Source organism: Onychostoma macrolepis, chromosome 06 (genome assembly GCF_012432095.1).
Source record: "Onychostoma macrolepis isolate SWU-2019 chromosome 06, ASM1243209v1, whole genome shotgun sequence".
Classification (NCBI taxonomy): Eukaryota; Metazoa; Chordata; class Actinopteri; order Cypriniformes; family Cyprinidae; genus Onychostoma; species Onychostoma macrolepis.
In genome coordinates, this window is record NC_081160.1 from 21865708 (window position 1) to 21890889 (window position 25182).

The window sequence follows — 25182 nt, forward strand, 5'->3', positions numbered from 1 at the left end:
TATATATAGGCAATGCAGAAACTTCTGTCTGTGGCTTGTGGCGATCATTATGCAGAATTATAATACGTGTCCTCTTCATAATCATACGAAGGGAAGGTTTTGCGTGCTTTATATAGAGTGCAAAACCATGATTTAGACGCACATGACTGATTACTCCCTGATCCGAACTTAATGAGGAAATTGACGCTCTTGTATCTCAAGATATGCCATCTTTAGACGGTTAATCCGACGATTTGTTTTTAAGTGCGAAATGTCATGCCGTTCCTAATACCTGTACTAACTTCGCTCTGTAGGACCGCCATGTTGTTGCAAAAGCCGGTGCAATAACCTCTTTTCTCACTGTATTTACACACTTTAGATTTAAAGCAGAGTAATCACAAGGCAGCCACTGTCTGGATGGGGAGGGGTTGAGTTAATTAAAATGGCAAGTGCAGTAACAACCTGCACCGTCACAACAACAGACTGATTTAGACGCAGTGGGATATTAAACAGCTCCCTAACTCACACAACGCAGCCAGGCAGGTAATATTGGTGCTTTCCTTAATTGCTTCTATAGTGCCAGATGATAGGATGTTTCTGGCACGACCCTGAATCATCACCGACGTTCCAGTAGCTATTAGTCCGATGGGACGCTGGAAAGAAATATACTGTAGGGACAAAGCGTTTTGTCCTTTTACCTTTCACAGGCCATATGGCGTTGTTTGTTTTTTTGACGAAGAGCGCTTATAGTTAGATACTGCAGCAGGTGCCTATAGCCTAAATGATTCTGTTCCATTGGTAGCGCTGTGCACACTCTGTGGCTCTGGCAAAGGGGCCAGCGCAGGATGTGAGCTGTTTCCATGGTTACCGGCTCCACTCTCTCTGCCTAGCAAAAACTGTGTCATTATCCGGTGCTTTGGATGGAGGCAGAATGAAGCCGCAGTGTACAGGGCAGTTTGCTCTCCTCGTTTCCTGACCATGCATCTCGCGCGCATCATCACAATTTGCATCATTTTCTATCTCATATACCCATTTCTGATATTCCGGGCTTCCCGTTGCAGGTGGCTGTAATTTTTTGGTATAAAGATTTTTAAGCAACACTGGTAATTTAAAGCCGTAAAAGCTGGAATGGAAGCGAAAATGGATGCGCGGCTTTTCATCTCCCATTTTTTGCAATTCGTGAGAGGACTTGTCACAAAGCAATTATTTTATCAACCTTCTGTGCACAAACATACTTATTACTGTCAGATGTGCTATTTGATGCTGTGATTCAGCCTTATTGTGGCTTTCAGTGCGGGAAAACAGTTCAAACAAATGAATCCATATCATAATGATTCCATTAGATACTGTCATCACATGTATTCGCAAATAATGTGCACAACAAAAATTTGCTGGATGGATGTAAGAGAAAGTCAGTGGTACCAGCCAGGACACATAATCTCCTGAGTGTGTGTGTGTGTGTGTGTGTGTGTGTGTGTGTGTGTGTGTGTGTGTGTGTGTGATGTACTAATCTCCTTAGGTAGGCCAGTGTCTGTCATTAACAGAGCAGTGAAACAAAAACTCTCATGAAGATGAATGCCTGTACACTCTCACACCTGTTCTGAAGCACCTCTCCTGAGTACTACACTCAAGTTGTTTTGCTTCTGGGACAGACCTGAAGGCTTTCAGCCACTGAGATCTGTGTTGGCTGGGAAAATATGAGCATACCCAGCATCAGCACAAGCTTATCAGTGGGTTTGCTAAGGCAAGCATCACTATTACTATTGCCCATGCTTGGAGATTAAACTTTGCTTCGTACCATGCTACGGATGTGAATAATACTTTTTTGACTGTCGACCACCAAGCAACCGCACAGCAACAAATAAAGAACCACTCAGTGCAATGTGTTAATAAGAACTTGGGGCATCTTGTGGTTAGAATACAGTACAGATTTTTGTTCTGATTTATAGTCTGGAGAAGTTGATGCTAGTTGCCAAAAATCAGAGCCAGTCTGCAGATTTGAGTTGGCAAATTTCACAATAAATCGCATAGTGTATGATGGTCACAAACTCTGATTTTAATTTTAATTTTTTTTTTTTGCTTCAGACTATGAATCCATCCAGTCGGAGGATACAAACATGTTTGATATTTTGAGCTGATTTTAGAAAACATTGTTTTTGTTTGTCATGTGTCTCTTAGCAAAAATTTGACTATAAAATCTGGTGATGTATGATCCTCAGTCGTTTAGTGTGTGATGGCCAGTTTTTCCTCTAACTATTTCTAAAGTTGGCAAGTATATGATGCTTATTGTTTTAAAATCTATTGACATTTTAAAAGTCATGTAGTGTATTCCAGCCTTTAGCAGCTGCATAGCAACTCCTTGGCAACCATCCAAAACACCTTTGCAATGGCACAGGAAAGTGGTAAGAATCGTTGAAGGGCACCTATTCAAAGTCTATTCCCCCTTTTACAAGATGTAATATATGTGTCTCAGGTGTCGCTAGAATGTGTCTGTTAAGTTTTAGCTCAAAATACCCCACAGATAATTTATTATATAATTTTAATAAGCAAAAACATGCTATTTTCGTGCAGGTCTCTTTAAATGCAAATGAGCTGCTGCTCCCCGCCCCCTTTTGCAGAATAGGGCTGTGCCTTTACAGCTCGTACCTTAGATGTTCTGCCAAAAAACATCTGTTTGGTTTTGATTATTATGTCTATTGTGCTGAAATCATGCGTTTTAAAGCCATATTAGTTTAAATTTGTAATATAGGGTTTTCTGAGCACACACATACGACGCACGCGCACAGAAAGTGTCTGTCACAAGGCATGTGAGTACTAAACTAAGTTCTCTTTCATGTCTTGTTGCACTTAAAATGTCAAGTACACACAAGTTACAAAAAACTGTCCGTTATGTCTGTGAAGATAAACAGCCGGAAAGAAATCTCATGTTTATATTAGATCTGTGTATTAAGTGACAGCAGTGTAATATGTAGTACCTATACTGCACTGAAAATCACTCACTGCTCTTGAATGAATAATTTCTGTAGCTGCTGTGAGGCTCACTCAGGGTGGGGTCTCTTCTTGTACAGCATTGTCTGTCAACAGTCGTAGGTGGGGCTTGTAAAATGTTACGTCACATTTTACGGATTCTGCAAACACTGATTATTATTTATGGGGATTACAAAAAAGTGTACACACACTGCCAACACACATTTATGTCCAAACAACATGTAAAAGTGAACTTTGCATAATAGGTGCCCTTTTAAAGTACCTTGGTGATATCCAAAACACCCTTGCAAAGGACATAGCAGATCTTAACAGCTGCATAGCAACTCATTGGCAACCACTCAGAACACCATAGCAACTGCATAGCAACACCCTTGCATCCACATATTGTAGCAGTGCATTAAGAATCATTCAAAGTTCCTCAGTTCCTCAGCAACTGCATAGCAGCACCCCTGGTGACCATCCAGAACACCCTAGCAAAGGACAGAGCAATGAGCTCATAACATCTTAACAGCTGCATAGCAACTCCTTGGCAACCACCCAGAACACCCTAGCAATCCTACAGAAACGTGCCAATACTGGCAACCACCCAGAACAGCCTAGAAGCATGTCAGCGAGTTTTTGCATATATTTTCAAATGTTTTATGCAAATGTATTTTCATTAGGGATGGAATGGATTCGATGCGTTCTAGCAGGTTCAAAGGTAAAAGCAGACAAAGCAACATGATCACATCTTTGAGACGAATTGTTACACCCTCTTATTTTGAAGTGCTCAGCACGGGTTTAAAACAAGGCGTCTTATTGAAGGACTCCTTCCGGCATGCGAGCCTGTCGTGAGTCTTGATTTGAGAGCGTGAAGGCAGGCAGCGTGAGCTCCGCTCATATGAAAAGGGAGGAGGTACTGCTTGACTGAGACTATGAATCGCTGCCAGGAGAGAGGGAGAATCTGCTAATCAGCGTGTGTCTCTGCTCTGTTGTTTACAGCACCCAACACCGCTCCGTATGGAAGTACAGGAGGCGCTGAAGTCCTGCTGGCCTGCCGGTACCTGATCCTGGCTCTCTCTTCTCTCGTCAGCGTTTACTAGCCCTGAGGACGGCCATACACAATGACTGTAAAGAACCCTTTTGAGCATTTACAGATCCTTTGACATTGCTGATGGCTGGATCCAATCTGGTACAGTGTGTTTGGAAAGCAGCGAGGGATTTTAATCAGCATTGCTTATGTTGGGATGGTAATTTTCTTCTGTGGTGTTTGTCATCATGTAAATACATATGGTTTTAGGGGGTTGGTTTTCTTTCTCTTGTCTTATTTTCTATTCTTTTCTTATTTTCTTTTCCTGATTTCCCACTTTGTGAATCAGCACACATTGTCCCCTTCGAACGCTCACAAATTAGCTGAAATCACGCTTTGGAAAAGTGAGGGTGTGTGACGATAGTGTCTTTGTTATTGAAAAAGGAAAGACGCCCTAGTGTGCCACCTTGCTCTCCGTGCTGGTACATCATTCACATACCCGCAAAGTGTTTAAATAGTACGGTTTTTGCCAAGCTCATTTAAATCCAGTGAACCAAGAAACACTGTTTAAGATTTCACAAAGGGAGAGATATTGAAATTGATATCAAACGTAATACAGTCAAAGGCGAAGTGAACAATTGAAGAGCAGCTTTAGTTTAATACGCTAATGCGTGTGGTTTTTCCATTGACGGTGAAATATGATTATTCATTTTCTAGACCAAAACTACAGCCATACCTCAACGGTTTAGACCTCTGGGCTATAGACCCCAATTGCATTTAACTGAATTATGCAGTGTACGATCATAAACCTTTCTAGTTATTCTAGAAATACATGAATTAGTTGTTTTACTGCAGGAAAAAATCCTAGATTGCACTGGAGATTCAAATATGTAAACGTATGAGATAAATTTGCCTCTTGTAAAACTATTTGTGAGCCTAATTGTAAAATTAAAATGAGCCTCTTGCAGTGGTCAAAAGGTTATAAAACAGCAAAGCAGAGTTACAGAGTTACTGTCTTTTCCGCCCTGGGGGTCTTTAAAATGAGAGCTCTAATGTGAAAAAGGAATCGAGAAAATGACTGTGTTGCATTTGATGTTATATTAAATAAGATATCAAATAAAAATAGCACAGAAAAGACATTCTTTAGTTGGTAGCATGCAAAATAATATAACAGGCCAATCCAAAGTAAAAAGTGGAGGAAAAGTGGGTTATATTTGATGTGCACTTTGATTAAATGAGGAAATTATGAACAGTGTCTAATGGAACTTATCTGACGATCATTCAAATCATTATTTTTTTCTTTAATTTTATGGAGTATGTTTTATGGTTGTAATCATTTGAACAGGATTTTTATAATGTATTAACATATTACCTGCTTTGCTTCTGTCAGTGTGAAATAGTTTTGAATAGGGAAGCAGAAAAAAAAAGAATATGCACTTCCCTTGTGGGGACAATATGAAACTTTCAAGTGTGGATCCAAACATGTGAATGAATATTATTTCAAAATACGTATGCAGTATGGCATAGTTTACAATGTTGTCTTTCATTTTAGATGCCACAACTGTTGTTGATTCTTGTCAAACGAGTAGAAGTTGGAAAAAAGAACCGTTTGTAATCAAATAATCTACTTTTAACTCAGAGGGTGTGAACCAGTCATACGGTATAATAGAAAACGAGTCACGTGTGTGTGTATTCGAAGAAAGTAGAATTCATTTTATCTTATTGGTAGAGCCAGTGTTTAGGTTTAGTTTAACCTCTACCCTAGTTCCCACACACTTGTTGTATACTAAGATGTGCAGAAATTATAAATGTGCTGCATGTCAAATTAATATGTATGTTAAGATGGCCACTTACCATAAATCGATAATTTGAGCACAAAACCAGTTTCGAGGCTGCTTTGACTTAATGAAATGTGTTCCACACTACTGAACATCACTAGGCCTGTCTGTTGAGCTATGATGAAATGTTCTTTTCATGTGAAAGTCATCACAGAATCGTTTTCCGCTCAGTGTGCAATACTGGGTCCTTTTTCTATGGACTGTACTTAGGCTATTTGTTTAACGCGTGACGAATTTACATTCTTTTTGTATATTATTTCTTGCACAAAGTACATTTTCAATGACAGTAAGTGTCGAGATATTTCACTTACAACAGATATATTCTGACGAAGAATCAGTCAGAGAATCATATAGGTCTCGCCTATATGTCCCTTTGCTTATTACAGACCTGAAAGCCTCAAAGATCAAACCGAGGGATGTTTAAATATTCATCGCTGTGAAGGCCTGGCTCTCGCCGTTGTGATGTAAAAAGTAACATTGCACTTGCTTATCATTTCCACAAACCTCCATAATCGCAGATTAACACCAATAGCTTTGACAGTTACAGTAAATACGCTGCATTTCAACATTTTGAGTCCACTCTAGAAGCAAGTACTGTATAAAATGTGCCTTTAAAAGTATTAATTGATATGATCTGTTGCCATTCCATGTCAAATGCCATGTCTAAGCCTCATGCATTTGCCATTCATAGCTAGCATACCAGACGAATCAGAGTTGTGCAGTATTTCTGGCTTCTTTCAGTCCGAACTAATAGCCGATAAAAGGGGCTTTTTTTTTAAACATTTGCCAATTTTGAGTTTTGTAAAGATATAAAAGTAGCACATGCTCTTTTAATAAATATTGTGAATGAATCCTTAACTGGGAGCTCATTAAAGCATCATTAAAACTGCGTAAGTGGATATCAAGATAAAAAAACAGCAGACAAGAGCATTCATGCATGCATAATTCTCCTGAAAGTTACAGCCTTTCAAAAGAGTCGGTAAATAACAGGCAAATGTGCTGCAAATTTTCACTCTGAGCATCTAATGACTTGATAATCACATTCCTGGACATGCATTAATATTCAATGACGAGTTTCGAAATTCCTCACATCAGCCAAGCGACAGATATACAGAACTTGCGTAGTGCCGGTGGTCACGAAAACCCGAAAGGCCGGTGCAATTTTTGAATGGGTTCAAATTACTGCAAGCAGCACAGTATGTTGTGGCCCGAGGAGACCCCTTGGGTTCCAACACCTTCTCGGAGTCCTCGTCGTGTGGTATGAGGTAGCAATTTCGGCACTTTTTTTCTCGAAATCCTATGAGCACATATCGGTACAAAAAACGGCTTCGGTGGATGTGTAACCATACGTGTACGGTCCAAAAAACCCAAACATTTAAGATACTTCATCTCCTATCTCGAGCGAAGCTTCTGGCGAGACAGAATGAGGATGGGAGGCGGTATTTCAATGATTAAAAACCTGTCAGCTCCATCTCTGTCTTGGCCAGACTCTTTTGAAAGTCGGTTTGAGAGTGCTGTGTGTGCGGCCAGGGGAGGTGATTCTTCTGACCTGGCAGTTAATAAAATTCTTCCTGTGCCTTTGTCAGTTTCTGGAGGATGATTTTGTGGAGTGCTGGAGGGTGCTGCATTAACCAGCTGTGAGCGCTCACTCTCCCAGCAGCACTCTGGCAGGGCTGACAGTAATCTACATAAACCTCTGTCCTTTTCAAAACGCTTGCCAGTAATTGCAGTTTTGCGGTATTCTAATTGACTCCATGGAGCACCGTAAAGAACAAAAACCTGTAATCCTTCGCGAAGCCCATTTGGTTTGCGGCTATTGTGTTAAAGCTTCGAATGATACGAAACTGATGACAAATGAAGCGGCCGCCATGACTGTACTTAGCCGGTAGAAACATTCATTGGCAAAATATTTGTCTGGATAATAAAGTAGCTGCCAAAACGAGAATGAGTGAATTCTAAAGCTTTTTTTGTTCCTCGCCATCAAGTGTTTGTCGGCCCCCTCGTTCATTATTTTCACTGAGCTGGAAAATAAGTTAGCCAAGCACTGATGCATTGGTTTTGATAATGCTAAGGTTTTAGTGGAGCCGTCTTTTTGCTGAGCTCTGTTTGAAAGCGCCGATTGTGTCTCATCAGGAGAAATGTTTTATGTGAAAAGCAAGGGATCGATTTAGGTACGCAAGTCCAGGGTTTTAGAAAAACACACCGTTCTCTTTTATTCACCGTTATGTCTCATTAGATGTTGGTTGGCCTGGTAATTGTTGCTAGCTGTTTTGAATGGCATGGGCTATTTGTGTTGGCACCGTTCATATCTTAAGCAGTTATTTTGCGAAGTGGAATAAGTCCACCAGTGAAACCACCCGTCTGCTACTGAGTAATTGAGCACAGAGGACACTCGCCAGAACGATCCAAATTTACACTAATGCTTTTGGGAATTATTTGGTGAGCTTTGGTTACTTTTGTATATACATGTTTATTTGATTTCGGTACCTTTTATTTTGTTTCGTTCAATTTGGTGACTAAGTAAAATGGACATTGTAACCATATTGGGATGGCTGTACTTTTATTTCCTCAACTCTTGAAGCTGAAATTTCTGTGATGAGAAATTTGAAATGGTCATCTTTACTTACATGTGTATGGAGATACTTTAGCCACCAGGGATATAGTTGTATATTTTAGGCTCTAGATCACTGGAATGACATATATGGCTTTAAGTGGCATTGATATATATTGATATTGTCAAGAAAAAAAAAAAGAATCATATACTTTAATTACTTTAAAAGCTTACATTGTGTATAGCACGTATGCAAGTTCATTTTCATCATGTTTGATGTAATTTTGTAGCAGTGGTTTGATACTAATAAAGTTGGAAGTTGGTGATGGAACTGTGAAATGTGCTTTACATGATACTTAATGAAATGTTATTATTTTAAAATACTGTACCTGCATATGATATAATTCAGCAAGAACACAAGATGGTGTGTTTTATTGCATTCAAAATAAATATGAATACATTTAAATTCATTTCCAGTAATTAAGACTACAGATTTGTATGCCGGAATACTACTTCCCACGTAAGTGAACGATGTTGCACTGTAATAATAAAATGAAAACAACTCATTTGTTAGCTCATTTGTTAGTTAATTTGTTTATTTTTTCTGTCCCTTTCAATCAAGTGCCATAGCAAGGCCTGTTTAAAGTGCATTTACACCACAATGCTGATCGTGTATGTGACAGTAACATTTTCCGTCTTTCATGCTAACATTCCTCGTTTGGTTTCTCATCAGGAACATAATGTACTGGCGGGTCTGTTGAAGTCTAAAGAGTTAATCCCCGTCTATTTGAATTTCCATGTCAGTGGTGCATGGCCTGCTGCACTAGGATCCAAGCAGCGCCTCATGGGAGACGACGTTTTATGTGTGCTGGAAACAAGCTGACCTCCTGCGGCACTAGATGAAAAACCTCAATTGCCAAAAAAGACCATTCCCCACTGACTACATTTGGTTACATCTTGTGCAATTCATGTTTATAGAGTTCATTCTACACTTAAAACCTTTCACCTTTCGTGGTGAAAAACGCGTTGTGTAAGCGCGGCCACAAAGTGAATCATACTCAGAGTTTAGTGTGGAAATGATTTAGTACTCTGAGTCTGTCAGCCTCCTCCCACATCCCCATGACAGATGTCCACACTGCAGCATATTTATCTTTCATTTGGAGATCAGGCCAGGTCATTTTCAATGGCCCTCTTAAAGCCTCAGTTAATGGCCCACATCACAGTGTTCCTTCAGCTTCAAGAAAAGGCTGCACTGAATAAAGAACATCAGTTAGAGGAGGTGCAACGTTGCAGTGTTTTTTGTTTTGTAGTTGTATATTTGTTGCATTATGCATCTAAAATTTTGATATTTCTACATATATCTGTGACAAATGTAAAAAATATGTAGAAACCATTTTCACTCAGCAATTGCTAGTAAATTTCACAATTAATTGCAAAGTCACACTGAATTAAACATGAACATGCTTTAGTGTACAAGAATTATACATTGCAAATTATTTAAAATAATAATTTAAATTGGCTAATTATAGTTATTTAACATCAAAATTAGTAAAGCATACAGAAAAAAAAAATTATTCAAAACTGCAAATAAAATTCTCATTTTGTGTGATCTTTGTGAGTACTGTAGAAACGTATTGGAAAGTAGTGTTAACAACTTTCCCCATCTTCTGTAATATTGCAGTTTTTTTCTTAATTGTAATTATTATTACTTTACATATGAAAAGCTTGGATACTATAAATTAGAATGCTATTATGCTATTAAATAGGATGCTATTATGCTATTAAATAGGATGCTATTAAATTAGAAAACCAGATGTAAGAATTTACTTCACAAACAGTCTTCTAACTGCTGCTCTCACCTCAGGAGGGTGGTGGTCATGTGTGATAGTGATTTCACCCCTGTAGCTCAATTCTAATTGGTTAAACCAATGGTGTTGCAAATCACTCAGTGTGACAACACTCCCCAGTCTCCCCTACTAAGTACAGATCCAAACCAACAGTAGTCATATATCAGTGGTCCTCCCTGCTGTATTTACAATCAATAATGGAATTATTATTTTTTTGACGTTGAGTATGAAATTTGTGTTTTCAGACTATGTGGAAATAGTTTTTATGGTTTAGTTTCCATTGATTAGATTATTTGTGAAATTAGATTAAATTCACCAATTCCCAAAAGTAAAAGTAATTCCAAAAAGTAAAAAAAACTGCCATGAAAGTGTTGCTTTAACTATAAATTTACATATAAATGTCAAATGTTAACAGAAACAATACATTTGTTATTTATTTTATTTCATTTGCATTTCGTTTTTTTTTTTGTTTGTTTAATATAACTTACATTAATTTACATAAATTGCATATTTATTTTCCAAAATTACAATATATTTTAAGTAGCCTTGATTTGAAAATCAGATCATCTTGATTTAAAAAGAAATCAAATAAAATCTGTTCACCCTATTTCATGTATGAGCAAATTTAGAATTTGGGTTGCACCTCAAATTTTAGTCCCATTATAACTAATGACAAAAAGTATTGCATTACGCTGCATGGACTTGGAACCTGGAGAAAATGTGCTGAAAACAAACCTTAAAAAGTCTCTCAGATATATCATTCATTGGTCTCTCAGCACAGAAGATACCACCACCTTTACACACATGTTCTCCCAGTTCGCACAATTTCCTCAATTCTTTGTGTTTCAGAGTCTTGTGCTTCCCTTATCTACAGCTGTCCTCAACTGGAGGTTCTTTCAGGGATCATGTGATTTCTGCGGTGGACTAATAAGATTGAATTGGTGTGAGTTGGCTTCTCGTCGATCTTCTCCATGTGCAGACAGAGGGGGAGAGAGTGGCAGGAGAACACCTGCAAGCGGATTAATGAGGGAGAGACTGCTCTCCGAGCTGCCCATCCTACTCCCACTAATTAATCCTGCTGGTCATTAGCAATAATGGTTAGCTTCATTCAAATAGCAGGCATTTGATGTTATCTCCATACTGAAACTTGCACAGTAACTGTGCCCTGATTAACATACAGGCTGAGATGATGAGGGCAGAGGTTATATTCTGTCATTATTTACTTGCTCATTTTAACTGTTTCACTCTGCTATTCTAAACTTGTATTCTCCTATTTTTCCATAAAAAAAAAAACATAAATTCATAGTGACCATTTCAGCTAAGGCATTACATCACTTGCTCACCAATGGATCCTCAGCAGTGAATGGGTGCCGTCAGAATGAGAGTTCAAACAGCTGATATAAACACCACAATAATCCACATGACTCAAGTTCATCAATTAACTGAACTTCACAAGTTAACTTGTGAAGTGAAAAATTAAGTGTTTGTAATAACAGCCTAAAATATGATAGCTTTGGGTGAGAAATAAACCAAATATAAGTCTTCATTCACTAATTAACTTCTAGTGAGCTGTGAGCTCCAGAACCACCTCAAACTAATCATTGACTCAGTGAGTTGACTTAAGAACTGAATCAGCAAAAGAATCATTCTTTTGAGCTTGAATGAACTGGTTGATATGGTTCACAAATTGGATGGAACAGTTCATCAATGAATCGGTGGACTGATTCATTAATGAATCAGCGTTTACTTACTCAATTATCTGGCCTCAAGATATCAGCTCACTGCATTAAAAAATCAGTTAAGAATAGCTTAAGTTAATTCGATTCCAGAATATGACAATATTTATTTCTTGGAGTTTTTGGAATGGAAATTTAGTTTTTTTTATGGAAAAGATATTAATTTTTGTTCCAAAATGGAAAAAAAGTCATATGTGACCCTGGACCACAAAGCCATTCTTAAGTCGCTGGGGTATATTTGTAGCAATAGCCAAAAATACATTGTACGGGTCAAAATTATCGATTTTTCTTTTATGCCAAAAATCATTAGGATATTAAGTAAAGATCATGTTCCATGAACACATTTTGTACATTTCTTACCGTAAATGTATCAAAACCTAATTTTTGAGTAGTAATATGCATTGCTAAGAACTTCATTTGGACAACTTTAAAGGCGTTTTTCTCAATATTTAGATTTTTTTTGTCATCCAGGGTCACATATGGGTTTAGAATAACACAACAGTGAGGAATGAATCTCCATAGTTTGAAAAGAGATTTTTGGGAGTTGTACGGATGTGAAAAACACGGCTATTTCCATTTGTGAGTATGTGTGTGTGTGCACGATAGGATTTAAATAGATCTCTTAACACCCAGACACGTACACACTTTCTGTCTTTCTCTATATGCTTGCCTTATTGCTGTGCTCATGGCATATGAGAAGCAACTCCACACAGAGAAGAGGAAGAATGAGAAAGGACATGTGAGAGAGACTGAAGCGGTGAGGGAGGGAGCCGTCACACAGAGCGCTTCCTAAAATCATGTTACTGTGTCATTATCCCACCTCTGCTCTCTTCCCAGCAATCATATTTGGAGAACATCTTTCAGGAGCTCTCAGTGCCACAACAACTGGTAAGCATGGCTAATGGAAATTTAATCAGTGACAAGAGTGGAGAATCAGTCATAATGCATGTCAAACTGAATGCACCCCGATAAGGAATAACAGAGAGATGCAAATAGTGGTTAAGGGAGGCTTCGCTGACAGACTGATAATGCCCTCGTACTTCCTGCGGCAAGCGCCGAAGGCTGTTTTATGTTTGTGAGTGTTTTATTTAGAGCGTGGTTTATGAATGTGTTTTGGGTTTTTTTTTCATTGATTTTAATGCTGCAAATATGAGCACTCCAGCAAACCCAGAAGGCACAAGGATGCAAATAGCCCTCTGTTTATGTTTTTTCATTAAAGCAATAAGAGCCAATCTAATTAGGACATCAAGATTTCAAGCAGTTGTTCCTTGGCTGCTTGTTTGTTTAGTTGGTTTTCATTTTTCATACTTTCTCCAGGCAGAACCTTGTAAGATTAAACCAATAAATTGCTTGCAAAACTTGAGGTTAAATTGACTACACATGACAAAACCTAAACAAATCCCTCTTATCCCATTTCAACTTCCCCACTGGTAAACAGAGCGCTATCTTGTTCCACCAAAGAATTGCCATGAGCAAGACGGCGCACAAAAACCCAATCTACAAAGGAACAAAACTGGGATGCTCCACCAGCACACCACGCATCCTCCATGTCTCAACTTACCCATGGAAGCGGGTTTCTCAAGGCTAGAATCGTGCAGGCGCTCAATAAGAGTTTCGAGTCAAGCTCGCATGAGCGTGAATGGTATTTAACCCTTTCTGTCTTCATGCTTTGATCCTGTGAGCTGTGGCATGTAACAGGTTTTATTTGAACATTGCTAGAACATTGTAGAACAAGACTTCATATGTAATCATTTGTATTATTAATCGTCAAACTGTTGATATTCACTTGTAGCTTACATATGTTGTGTTACAGTACTGCATGAATATCAGTTTAGTAACAAAGTTTAAAGTTTTGGGATATTTCTGGCTTACAGTATGGAGGGTTGACTTTCACTATTGTCACTGTTTTTAAAATAAAATTCATAGGCTCTACTTTTACTCAGATACATTTTTGCATACCCACCTGATACATTTCCACTGTAAACCACAAAAAAAAAATTATAACTGGAAAGTAACGGTAGTAGTGAAATTCAATTTGCAAAAGATTCATTGGAATTGCATCTTTTGATCAATTCGACTCTTTTGAATCTGTAAAACTGATCATTTAAAATGATTAATTTCACAAAGAGAAACACACTGGACAATGCTTCATGCAACAGATCTTCCAACCTGATCTCATGCGCAAAAAAAAAAAAATTTTAACCAATTTGTAAGACGTGAATCATAGAAAACAAAAGTAAGCAAAAAGGTTAGCTGTACAGAGAAGAGGGCTATTCATCTATTTTGTGTGTGTGTGTGTGGGTGTGTTAATGGATGTAAATTAATTTATGTTTGTAGCTTAAGAATTATGAACATTGCGAAATTCTGAACTCTCCCATGTTTCATAGAACTGTTTGTATTTCGTAAGTAAAATAATAAAATGTCCTTACCCTTTATGTTTAATCAGTGTCATGCATGACTCAGCAATGATCAGATGCAGGGCGACTAAACAAATCCCACCGCTCACATTATACTTGTGTGAAACATGGTGGAAATTGGCATGATTTGTTTTTCCGCTGAAGATTAAGAAATGATTATGAAAAGAATGAAAAAATGAACTACATATACACAGCAAAAAGAAACAGTTGCTATGAACACTTGAGAGGCCTACTGAAGAAAATTGATGGAGCCTATTAAGTTGTAAATATATAGGTCTAAAACTCCACAACAAGAATAATATAGCCTACACTCTTAAAAATAAAGGTTCTTAATTGGTGTTGATGGTTCCTTGAAGAAACTTTTAACATCCATGGGATCTTTTTATCGTACAAAAGGTTATTTTTTATAGTGGAAAAGGGTACTTTTGATGCTCTTCACACTGAGAAAAGCTGTAAGGTTCTTTGGAGAACCCAAAATTATTCTTCTATGGCATCACTGGATAAATCCCATTTTGTAACCTTTATTTTTGCTCAAGTACCCTTTAATCAACTGATGTCATACTTGATATGATTCGCCATTATCATTAAATCATTCAAATAAATTTGAGCAGCCATTATTACAATTATTCAACCTTTAAACTTAAAGCAGTCAAAACTGGGTGTGGGTTGATTCCTCTTCTTTTAATGAGACACCTGAGCTTATATGTCTATCACAAGCTTTGTCAGTTCTAGGGGCAACCACTTTCTTTAGAAAGACCTAACAACCTGCTTAAGTGCTCTCTGGGGTACGTGTACCTCTGATTGGGAATCACAGCTTAAGCCTGAAAAAAGAGTTTGCAGACTATACGCTTGATCTTCATTGTAATTAGATGCTATCCCAACCCATAAGGATGGCAAACTGTGCTGTGTAAATTTTCACACACAAATCATCTGCAGCAAATAGGAAAATATGAAATGGAGAAAATGGGAGGGGGGTCTCCTCCTTCTGCACTGTGGCAGAGGAGGAGATCCAGGAAGGAATATTCTGGTTTTACCTCCTTCGAAACAAAGCTCTTTGATGCAGGGTGTGCGTGTGCGAGTTCATATTTATTAATTGAGCATATGGCTGCAAATGATGTGATGTTGGTGGCAGTTCCAAAAACTGAGGTGAGTGGCTGGCCAGCAGACAATACACAATGAGTGAATCATATAACCTGCTATTGGCAGTATTTTAATTGCATGGCCTTATTTTGTTATTAGGCTGACCTTGTATATTTTTCCAGCAATGTGAAAAGCAATGAAGACTTAATTGCTATACCAATGTGGTTTTATTGAACTTTAAGTGTAATACTATATGATGATGGCACCTCTAACAGCTGCGCCAGTTGGGTTGTCAGGGGCTAATGGGATCAGCCAATGTCTGGATGTCAGATTAGTCAAAGATAAATGAGCTGTACATGTAAGTGGCTGTAAATTTCTGTTAACATAATCATCATTTATAACCAGTGTATTAATCCACTTTACCAGGTATTTCCAAGTATTTAATTGAACTTACTTTTGAATCAATATATCATTGGCTCAAAAGCTTATGGGGCCAGTAAGATTGATACAATTATTTATTTTAAGCTGTAATAATATTTCACAAAATTACTCGTTTCACTGTATTTTCAACCAAGCAATACCATTAAAAAATCTTACCAACCCCAAACTTTTGAACAATAGCACACAATTATATATATTTTTTGGCAGAATTTATATTTACATGTTTTGGAGTGAGACATTATTAGATATGGCACTGTGCTTACCATTAAAACCACTTACCACTTTCATCACACTGAAAATCCAGGGCTGGCTCAAAGTAAACTCAAGCTTACCCATGTAGCCACTTAAACTTGCTTCGTGACAATGTGTTTGAATAGACACCAAAAGCATTTCACCCTGCACTCTAACTGAAATGAGCCTCTATTTCAGGTTGATTATGTCTCTTCTCTTGATATATGCAGAATCTTCCCATGCAGTCACCGTATGGTCATTGAGCAGGGATGCCCTCCACATTAGAAGTAATTCACACTTCAACTTCAGTCAAGCACCATCAGCGGCTAAAACCCTGGATTGCTTGTGAATAAAATCATAGTCATGACAACTGTGCAAAATGTCGCCTCAGTAACGTTAAGCGGTATTCATAATTCTTCCAACCAAGTGCACTGCTTACAGATTCAATGAATATGTTTAACACAGCTCTGTAAACTGTCAACGGCTAGATTGCAACAGATCCACAAAGTTTAGCCGTTGTGTGTGGAAAGAGGACAGCATTAAACAACACAATATTATAATGTATTTAAAGTTTTTTTTTTTTATATAATCAGGATTATGGAGTCTGGATCAAACCAAATGTGTCCTGTTTGATTTATCCGTGTCCCTCACTGTGAATTAATCTAGGTTGATTCATTAAAGGTAACATGGTATTCTAACATAATCTTCTGGCCTTTTGTTTAACCACAGTCTCTGGGGAGGTCATAATGTAGGATAAATCTGATAGTTCCTGAGAGGCTCTGATCACTGGCATTTTTGTGCCAATAAATGCCATGTGAATCACTCAAGAGAAGCAGGAAAATACATAATATTATATATATATATATATATATATATATATATATAGGGCAATATGAGTTCCACAATTTCATATGATAAAACTACCGCCAGATACACAAACAACTTCACTACAACTCACCAAAATAAATGTTTGGTTTAATTTGAAAAGATCATAACTGAATTACATTACTGTTGTACAAAGTAATTATAACAAATCTAATAATATAGTTGATTAAAACATAATTTTTAAGAAATATCTCATCCATGTTTTAATTAGATCTTAAAAGTGTAGTTAAACTGTTAAATTGCATTCATTTGATTACTACAGTTTTTAATAATACATTTGTATTAAATCATAAAACACAAAATCCAAAAACATTAAAGCCGTCAAAACAGAATTTCTGGAAAAATAAAACTTTTAACCATTAAAAAATTGTTACATTTTGTAGATTATTACATTTTCAACAAAAGCCCCAAATATAGTATTACACAGCATATTTCAATATTATTATATTATATTATATTATATTATATTATATTATATTATATTATATTATATTATATTATATTATATTATATTATATTATATTATATTATATTATATTATTTATTACAGAGAAAGGCACTTTATAGTCCTGGTGGTGTTGCTAACTGGGCCATGCTAACCAGACAAACCTTGAATCCTTGGTTTCCACATCACAAAAGAGCATATTGCAGTAAATTATATGTTGCAACATGTAAAACTTCTCTTAACAAGCGAGATAAAGCGACTAGAAGTCTCATGAAGTATCCCTATTCAGAATCAAATGCTCTCTTCAGATGCAGCTGTTGATGTTATTTCCCAGGTATAGTTGTTTCAGGGAGTATCACACACTGTCATTAACACTAATGGAGCTGTCACACTGACTGCAAAAGTGGCCCTGGAGTGAGTAGGATGCTCAATGCATACCTCTAAGGCCTGTCTGACTTTTATTGTCTGTTTTGTTGCTGATGTACAATTACTTACCGGCTTCCCATCAAGTGATGTGTGCATGTTTACAGAATTGCATCTGTGGTGTCACAGTGGCATCAATAATCTATAGAGTTGGTTTCTTCCTCCCAAGAGCTATAACTTGGTTGCTCTTATGTTGAATTTGCCAACCTTTCCTTTAACACACACAGAAACACTGTTGTTGTTGTTATTGTTGTTTTTTCTTTTCTTTATTTCTTTCCTACCTTCTGGCACTAAACAAATTTCAACCTCAATGCAGACCAAATTGATTTATGTCAACAATATGGATGGGGATTCTCTAGTCATAATCCTGCCCTCTTTCCGAGGAAAACTCAAGGTTTCCCTCATTCCAGGAAGTCTTGTAACAGATTTGATTCATAACTTTTCTCATCTGGTTTGCCAATATGCACTCGTTTATCTCCCTTTATTAATATAAGGACAGAGATATGGCCACTATGACATGGAAAGATTTAAATGAGATGAATATCCCAGCAACCCTGTGATTTGAACATTATTCAGCTAGAAACAATATCACTCCCATATGGAGTCCTGCTGAAATTAGCTAAAATGAAAGTTTGTAATGTTTTCTCATACCGACATATGTTTTTCTGTTTTCTGTAAAATAACCCTGTCACTAATCACATGAAACTCTTCTAGAAACAAATGCTAGTGATATAAGTATTGTGTTGGGTTCAAAACAGTTAATTTAATGATGTTTTAAAGCCAACATTTTATATTACATATATAGTTTTAATGTTTTTTATTTATATATTATTTAATTATATATTTATATCATTTTTACATATTTTAATTAATGGTATACATTTATTAAGTACAATTTTTGTTGGTTAAAAACTTTTTTTATGTCTTTGCTTGTTGCCTTTTACATTTTCATGGTTTCATTAATTGTTTTAATCTTTAAAGGGGTCATATGACGTTGCTAAAAAGAACATTATTTTGTGTATTTGGTGTAATGCAATGTGTTCATGCAAAAAACGCATTATTTTCCACATTCTGTACATTATTGTTGCTCCTCTATGCTCCACCTTTCTGAAACGCGTCGATTTTTACAAAGCTCATTGTTCTGAGAAGCGAGGTGTGCTCTGATTGGCCAGCTATCCAGTGCGTTGTGATTGGCCGAATACCTCAAGCGTGAGACGGAAATGTTACGCCCCTTACTGTATTGTGATGCCGTGTCCTGGTGCGCGACACAAAAACAACAAAACCCCTTATAAACGAGGCATTTGTTGCATCCAGTGGGGACATAATTACTGATTATAATGACTTAAACTGTCTTTTTACATGAAACATTACCATGGCTGCATTTGAGATCGGAGAAACAACAAACAACAAGCGCTAGTCTACACTGCTCAAAACTCGCGTTTGAATCGTCAGTGGCAAATTCTTTAAATAAGAAAACGTACTTACAGGCTGTTAGTCAGAAGCGCCAGACTGTCCTTGCAAAGTTGGAATTGCCCCACTTTATAGAAACAGCCTTTGAGCACAGCTGGCAAGCTACTCCCAGGTTGAGGAAATGGTCCTCCGTAAAATGCGCACACTCTAATATTTGGGTTGAACTGTTCTGGAACAGTGTTCGAGTCTTAACTTTTATAAAGAATATCTCTTTAGTTTTGAGACTTTAGTCTTTGCAACTTCAGGGATCTTATATATGCACAAACAGCTTGTAAAACTCCAAAGAGAAAGGAGAACTTTAAATCGCATCATATGACCCCTTTAAATTACCTGAAAAGCTTATGCCGTTTAATAGCAGTCTCTGTTGTAACAACATACCCCATAAGGTGTCAACAAAAGGTCAAAATGTGTTCAATGAACTCCATCTCTTTTTTTCTGGGTAGAAATCAATAGTTCAATACATTGTGAGCTTTTTTGTAGCCTAGACTTTAAAGTATGGACCTGTTCAAAAATTGATTTTCACGGAGAAATATTCACCTGAGTAAAAAGTGTGACAATTAGCCCCGGTCTCCTCTACTTTATGAGGTAAAGATGTATAAAAGCATAAATTCTCAATGCTTTAAATCATTGTAAGGATGTAGAGAATATAAATTAGCCAGCATAATAAATATACCTGATAAAATATGCTCAGTTTTGCAGTCTCGAGATACAATTATTATAATGATATTTAAATTTTTTGACAGAATTTTTCAATCATGCCTTTAGGGACATCTACCATCCGTTTCAGCAACAGTGCAAAAAAAACATTTTTGCTAATTTATTTCAGGAATGTCTCCAGGGAGATTTGAAAATGACTACATTTCCTCTTTGCTACCAAAGGCTCTGTGTATTGGAAAGTCATCCATTTCAATGGCTTTATTTTCCCAGTGTTAACTCAGGCCATCCGTATGCAGAAAAACACTCTGTGAAATAAATGTCACACTTTAATGAAAGATAAAGGCTTAAAGTAGTGAAACAATAAGATCCATCATTGTGACAGATGAGAGACAGAGAGATTAACATTCTTCGCCAAGAGATTACATCACAATGAATGAACCCACAATGGTGGGGTTTTTTTCCCCAGCTGCACAATAAAAAATACAAAAAATGCTAAAGTAGGGACTAGTGCATAGAGAAAAGAGTTTAGGCCAGGCTCCGTCACAATGCAGACATTGATTTGTGGTGAGTTCAATACTGTTATCATTTTGCTCTGTTTAATCTCAGTCTGAAGTGGCCGATAGCCATCTGAAACACTTTCAAACAAATCCAAATGCATCCTCCCATCGCTATGGATATTTCCCAAGGTCATCGTTCCTCAGACGCCACCCGGCATTTCAGAAAACACCTGCTGTTGAAAATATTAATGCAGCCACACTATAATAAAAGTAAATTCAAATCTGCTGGCTGTCCATTCTTATTCAACGGTAATGGGTTTGACTTGTTATCTTTGTGAAACCGCACCACCTGATCCAATTACTCGGAGAGACCCTGCTTTTCCTTTTTATCCATTTCGGAAAACCGTATTGTCAAAGACTAACCCCAACATAAAAAAAATAAAAAATAAAATACACCAGTCTAAGAGCAAGATCGAGCATGGACGACGACGACCACAACAATCCTAATATTCACACTGCATCATCTGGACTATAAATGGTACTTATGGGAATAAATTGGATTTCAGCTCTGCTAGCACAAACGAGAAGTAATTTATTGCCATTGCACATAGTTTTCGCAATTTACACAGTTTGTGTAGACATTACATCAGATACATGATGTCTGTCTCAGCTTAACTTTAATATTAGCAATGCAGAGGTAGTACAGAGGACATAAATCAGTGCACTGGTGATCAAACATATAACACTTCCTGAAATAGTCTGTTTATCTAAGCCAGCTTCTGCTGCCCTCATAGGGAAAGCTTGGCGTTTAAGTCATCAGATACAGGCCCATATGCATGTTGTTATGTAACTGATGTTATGGTCTCAAAATTCACTTTATCCTGTGACCCTAACCGCAAAAGCCCATGTGCTTACTCAGCACGGATGAGTCATGATTCTTCAACCTCCATTATCATGTAAAGAGGATTTTCTGTTGCATGTGTAGCATGTGTATTTCTTCTCAGGCACTGCTAGGCACTTTTAAACGAGAACAGCAGAAAATGGCTTGATTTTTAAACTTTAAAAAAATCGTCAACCTCAGCAGTTCAGATTAAATATTATATACAATTTTTTATGTTTTATTTCTTTTTAAATTAGGTTTGCTGTATTGGCAGCACTGCTATCAAAAATTGGGACTAAATGCTGTCTAAATGCAAATTAGAAACTTAATTTGTGTGATTGTATGTAAACATCTCTCATTCAAACAGGTAAGTGTTATGTCTTAAAAAATAAAGTTAAATGAGAATTATAAATTAATTATTATTATTATTATTATGAGTTTATGGGATGGTTGTTGTTGTTAAAGATAAATAAAAACAATAGTTTGATCATTTGCAGTTACTTAAATCTTATAAATGATTCTTGGATGATTAGAATTGGTAATTTTATCTTCAAAATTTAAGATTAAAAAAAATATCAAATCTATTTATAGAAAACTTGTCATTAAACAAATACTATGTAAAATATAATTGCTTATGTTGATCCTACATTCATTTAGAGATTTAGTGTGTGATTACTGTACAGTATGTTTATGATTAGGTTTTATGGTCACACTTATCGGCATGCCGATAAGCAACTAGTTAATAGTGAGAATTGGTCCCTATTCTAAAGTGTTACTGGTGTGATTAATTGTGATTATTCACAAAAACCGATGTGAATAATTTACTTTGTTAAATCTCTTCACAGCCCTAGTTGAAAGCTACACACTTTCCATACTAAGTTCGTTTTATGTTACATAATAGTATAATAGTTAATACACATTTTATAGTCGATTCAAGCAAAAAAACAAAACAAAAAAACATGGTATTTGTGCCTCTAATGCTTTTTTATAAAGGTCAAGTGGCACCAAAGTGTACCGTATCTGTGGAAAGTGCCTCCAGCTGCGACTTAGATCTAGTGAAATGTATTACAAATGGCTGAAACAAAGATCTTGAAAAGATAAAATTGTATACAGTGTGTGCATCTTTTCTGATGGCTTTTCGTCATGTATTCAGAGCGGATAAGCAGAGCCGCACTACCCCTACAAATGAGCTCTATCTAGATGTATAAAAATGCCCCTTGAGGAAATAAACATGCTAAACAGGATTGCATTTCAAGTTGATGCTATTGTTTTGGCCTCTCTTGACTGAAATTATCTAGACAGTGCAGTGCACCTTTCAAGACATCACCCGCCTAAAATTTACTGACAGAGAGGTAAGCCCTAAGGCTAACACACCATCACTAAACAAGCCAAACCTTCAGTCCACTTTTTGGCTGACTCTTGTCCTTTCTTCCATTTTCCCCAGCTGTGTCATCTCGACATCACAGGACTTGACATTTGCACAGATAATATAATGAGACCTGTTCCTGTTATTGGGAAACTAATGCATTTTGAGCTTGGGCTATTTTTCACTTGACATTTACATACATTAATACCTGATTAGCTCTCGTTTTCAATGCCAGCTTGCATTTTGAGCCCGTATGGAAATAGCATTTAATTTCTTCTGACGTTTTTACACTTTTTTTTAATTACTCCAGCACTAAATCTAATGCAAAGTGTTTACGGCATGAGTATTTAGAAGGTTCTTGCAGGGGGAGATTAGCTTTGCCGAATTACCGATCAAGCAATCTGAACCCTGATCTCTGTTTATGAGCTAGCAGCGCTGTACGTCTGACGTTTTTTAAGATGGAGCGGCCGATAGAGATCAGATTCTTCCTCTGTCATGCCGGCTCTTAAGAACATCAAGGCCATATCAACTATCATATCACTTCATATTTTTAAAACCAATTTCATTTCAAAAGAAGTGCGTCAGCGCTGCATTTTTGTCAGATCTGTGCCAAATTCCTTCATTTCCGTACGGTATAATAAGGTCATGTTTGCCAAATGGTTTAAGAAAAAGCATCTTCTATTGAAATCTGTCAAAGCCAGTTAAATGTCAGGCTCTTCAGTGATGTTTCCGTTTTTCACATTTCTTCAGTAACACTTTGCAAATATTTTCCCATTCGGTTTCAATTAGCCGTCAAACCCTGCGTGCACCTTCATTGATAGTTGAATACATTTTCAATAATCTCTGAGGCAACTAATCCTATCAAATGTATTAATTTGCTCCTCGTACGAGCCCAATGTGCTGATCTTTTTTAATTAGTGAGTAATTGGTGCTTAATGTGATGTATTAAGAGAGCCATTGAATGTGGCGCCGTGAGGGGACGGCAGCATAGATTCCATTGTGCATGAATGAATAACGCCATTGATCCGTCAGGTTTGTGACAGGCAGTCAGCTTGGGCAAGGGAGTCAAAAGCATGTTTGTATGCCAGTCGTCTGTACATAAGCGTGGCTTGTAATCAGGTGGAATCTAATTAACCTTTTCTCCACAATGATTGTTAAAGTGACTCTCACGACAAAGGATACTCGCTGACGACAGCGTGGCCACTTTTGAACTGTGAAGGTCCCAGTGAAGTACTGTATCTGAGGGGTGCGAAACGCATATGAGCCAGTGACTGTGAAATCTCTCGGCACTTGGAAACAGTGGTGAGTGAAAATCATTGACTTAAATGCTAATTTACGGCTTCAAATGATTCATTCGGCTCACGATCGGAGCATAGAGACACTCTGCGGTCATCAGTCATGCTTAGTTCTTTTAGTCAGTCTGAGTTTATCTACCCAAACAACTTGTAATGACATCTAATGGAATATAATAAGGCTGGGGTAAGAGCAGTATTATTGATCCAATTTCACTGATTCATTTCATAAGTATAGATTATTGCTTGTAAACTCCTGCTTTGTGATATCCCCTTTTTCATATTCGCAATAACTGGGGCAAATTCTCAAAGCCTGCGATAATGATTTGGACATGAGAAGAGGATAATGAAGGCCTGTGGCACATGATCTGACTACCTTAGAGTGATTTCCTTTAATAAGAAGCAAATCTGTGTTTCTTACTTCCACTCTCTCTTGGATGAACATGACCTGTCGAATCGCTCAGCTCCCGCAGTCTGACAATATAATTTATACCTTGGAACGGTAATTTCTTAGATGCAGTCGCGAGTCTGAAATACAAATTAGGAGCAGGCGTGCGATTAACTCCAATCACAAACACTTGTGGTAGGCCATCTGAAATAAAAATCCTTCCCTCGGCAATCAAACCAAATAATCCACACAGCACAATAGCCAGCTTCCTGCTTTCGTTAACCCTAAACAGCAACGAAATGACAGGTGAAATCGGAAAGCACTAACTAGTCATTAGCATACACCGAGGGTGGATTTGCAAAGCCTCTCTTGTGTGCTGTTGGTTCGCCTGCTCCATCTGCCCGCTTCCGTCTCAGCTGCTTTAATGGCTGTATAAAAGTATGAAAAAGAGCACAGTGACAGTTCCAAAGTAGATCCCCCACCCTCCTTTCCCCCTCAGAGCGATTAAAGAGCCAATGTGAGGTGGTGACAGTTCTGGCTTTTGATCATGTTGCCTGTCAGAGGAGTGTTGACTGGTAGGGGAGTCTGGCCAGGTAGTAGTCTTATAAAGGGGCACATCATGAGGCAAGGAGAAAGAAAGACTTTGGCAAATCAATGCTTGCAGCTCTTGAGAGTAAAGACAATGGGTACTCTTTGAGTTTTGGTTTACGTTCGGCTGGATTGTGTTCGTTTAACTAATATTCAGCACATTTTAACATCCGG

At 37.4% G+C, this 25182-nt stretch overlaps 1 protein-coding gene across 4 annotated transcripts in view; it reads left to right on the plus strand.

The window, feature by feature from the left end:
* The window catches only part of negr1 (neuronal growth regulator 1), a 164264-nt gene that overhangs the window by 130996 nt on the left and 8086 nt on the right, over positions 1 to 25182 (plus strand). For 2 of the 4 annotated variants that reach the window (XM_058778330.1, XM_058778331.1), the window contains one exon: positions 3949 to 8931. The exons of the other annotated variants lie outside the window; for them this stretch is intronic. In XM_058778330.1, coding sequence (XP_058634313.1) covers positions 3949 to 4049 — 101 coding nt within the window. In that variant the 3' untranslated portion in view covers positions 4050 to 8931. Of the gene's footprint in view, positions 1 to 3948; positions 8932 to 25182 lie in introns of those variants that run through there. 4 annotated transcript variants of the gene reach the window in all.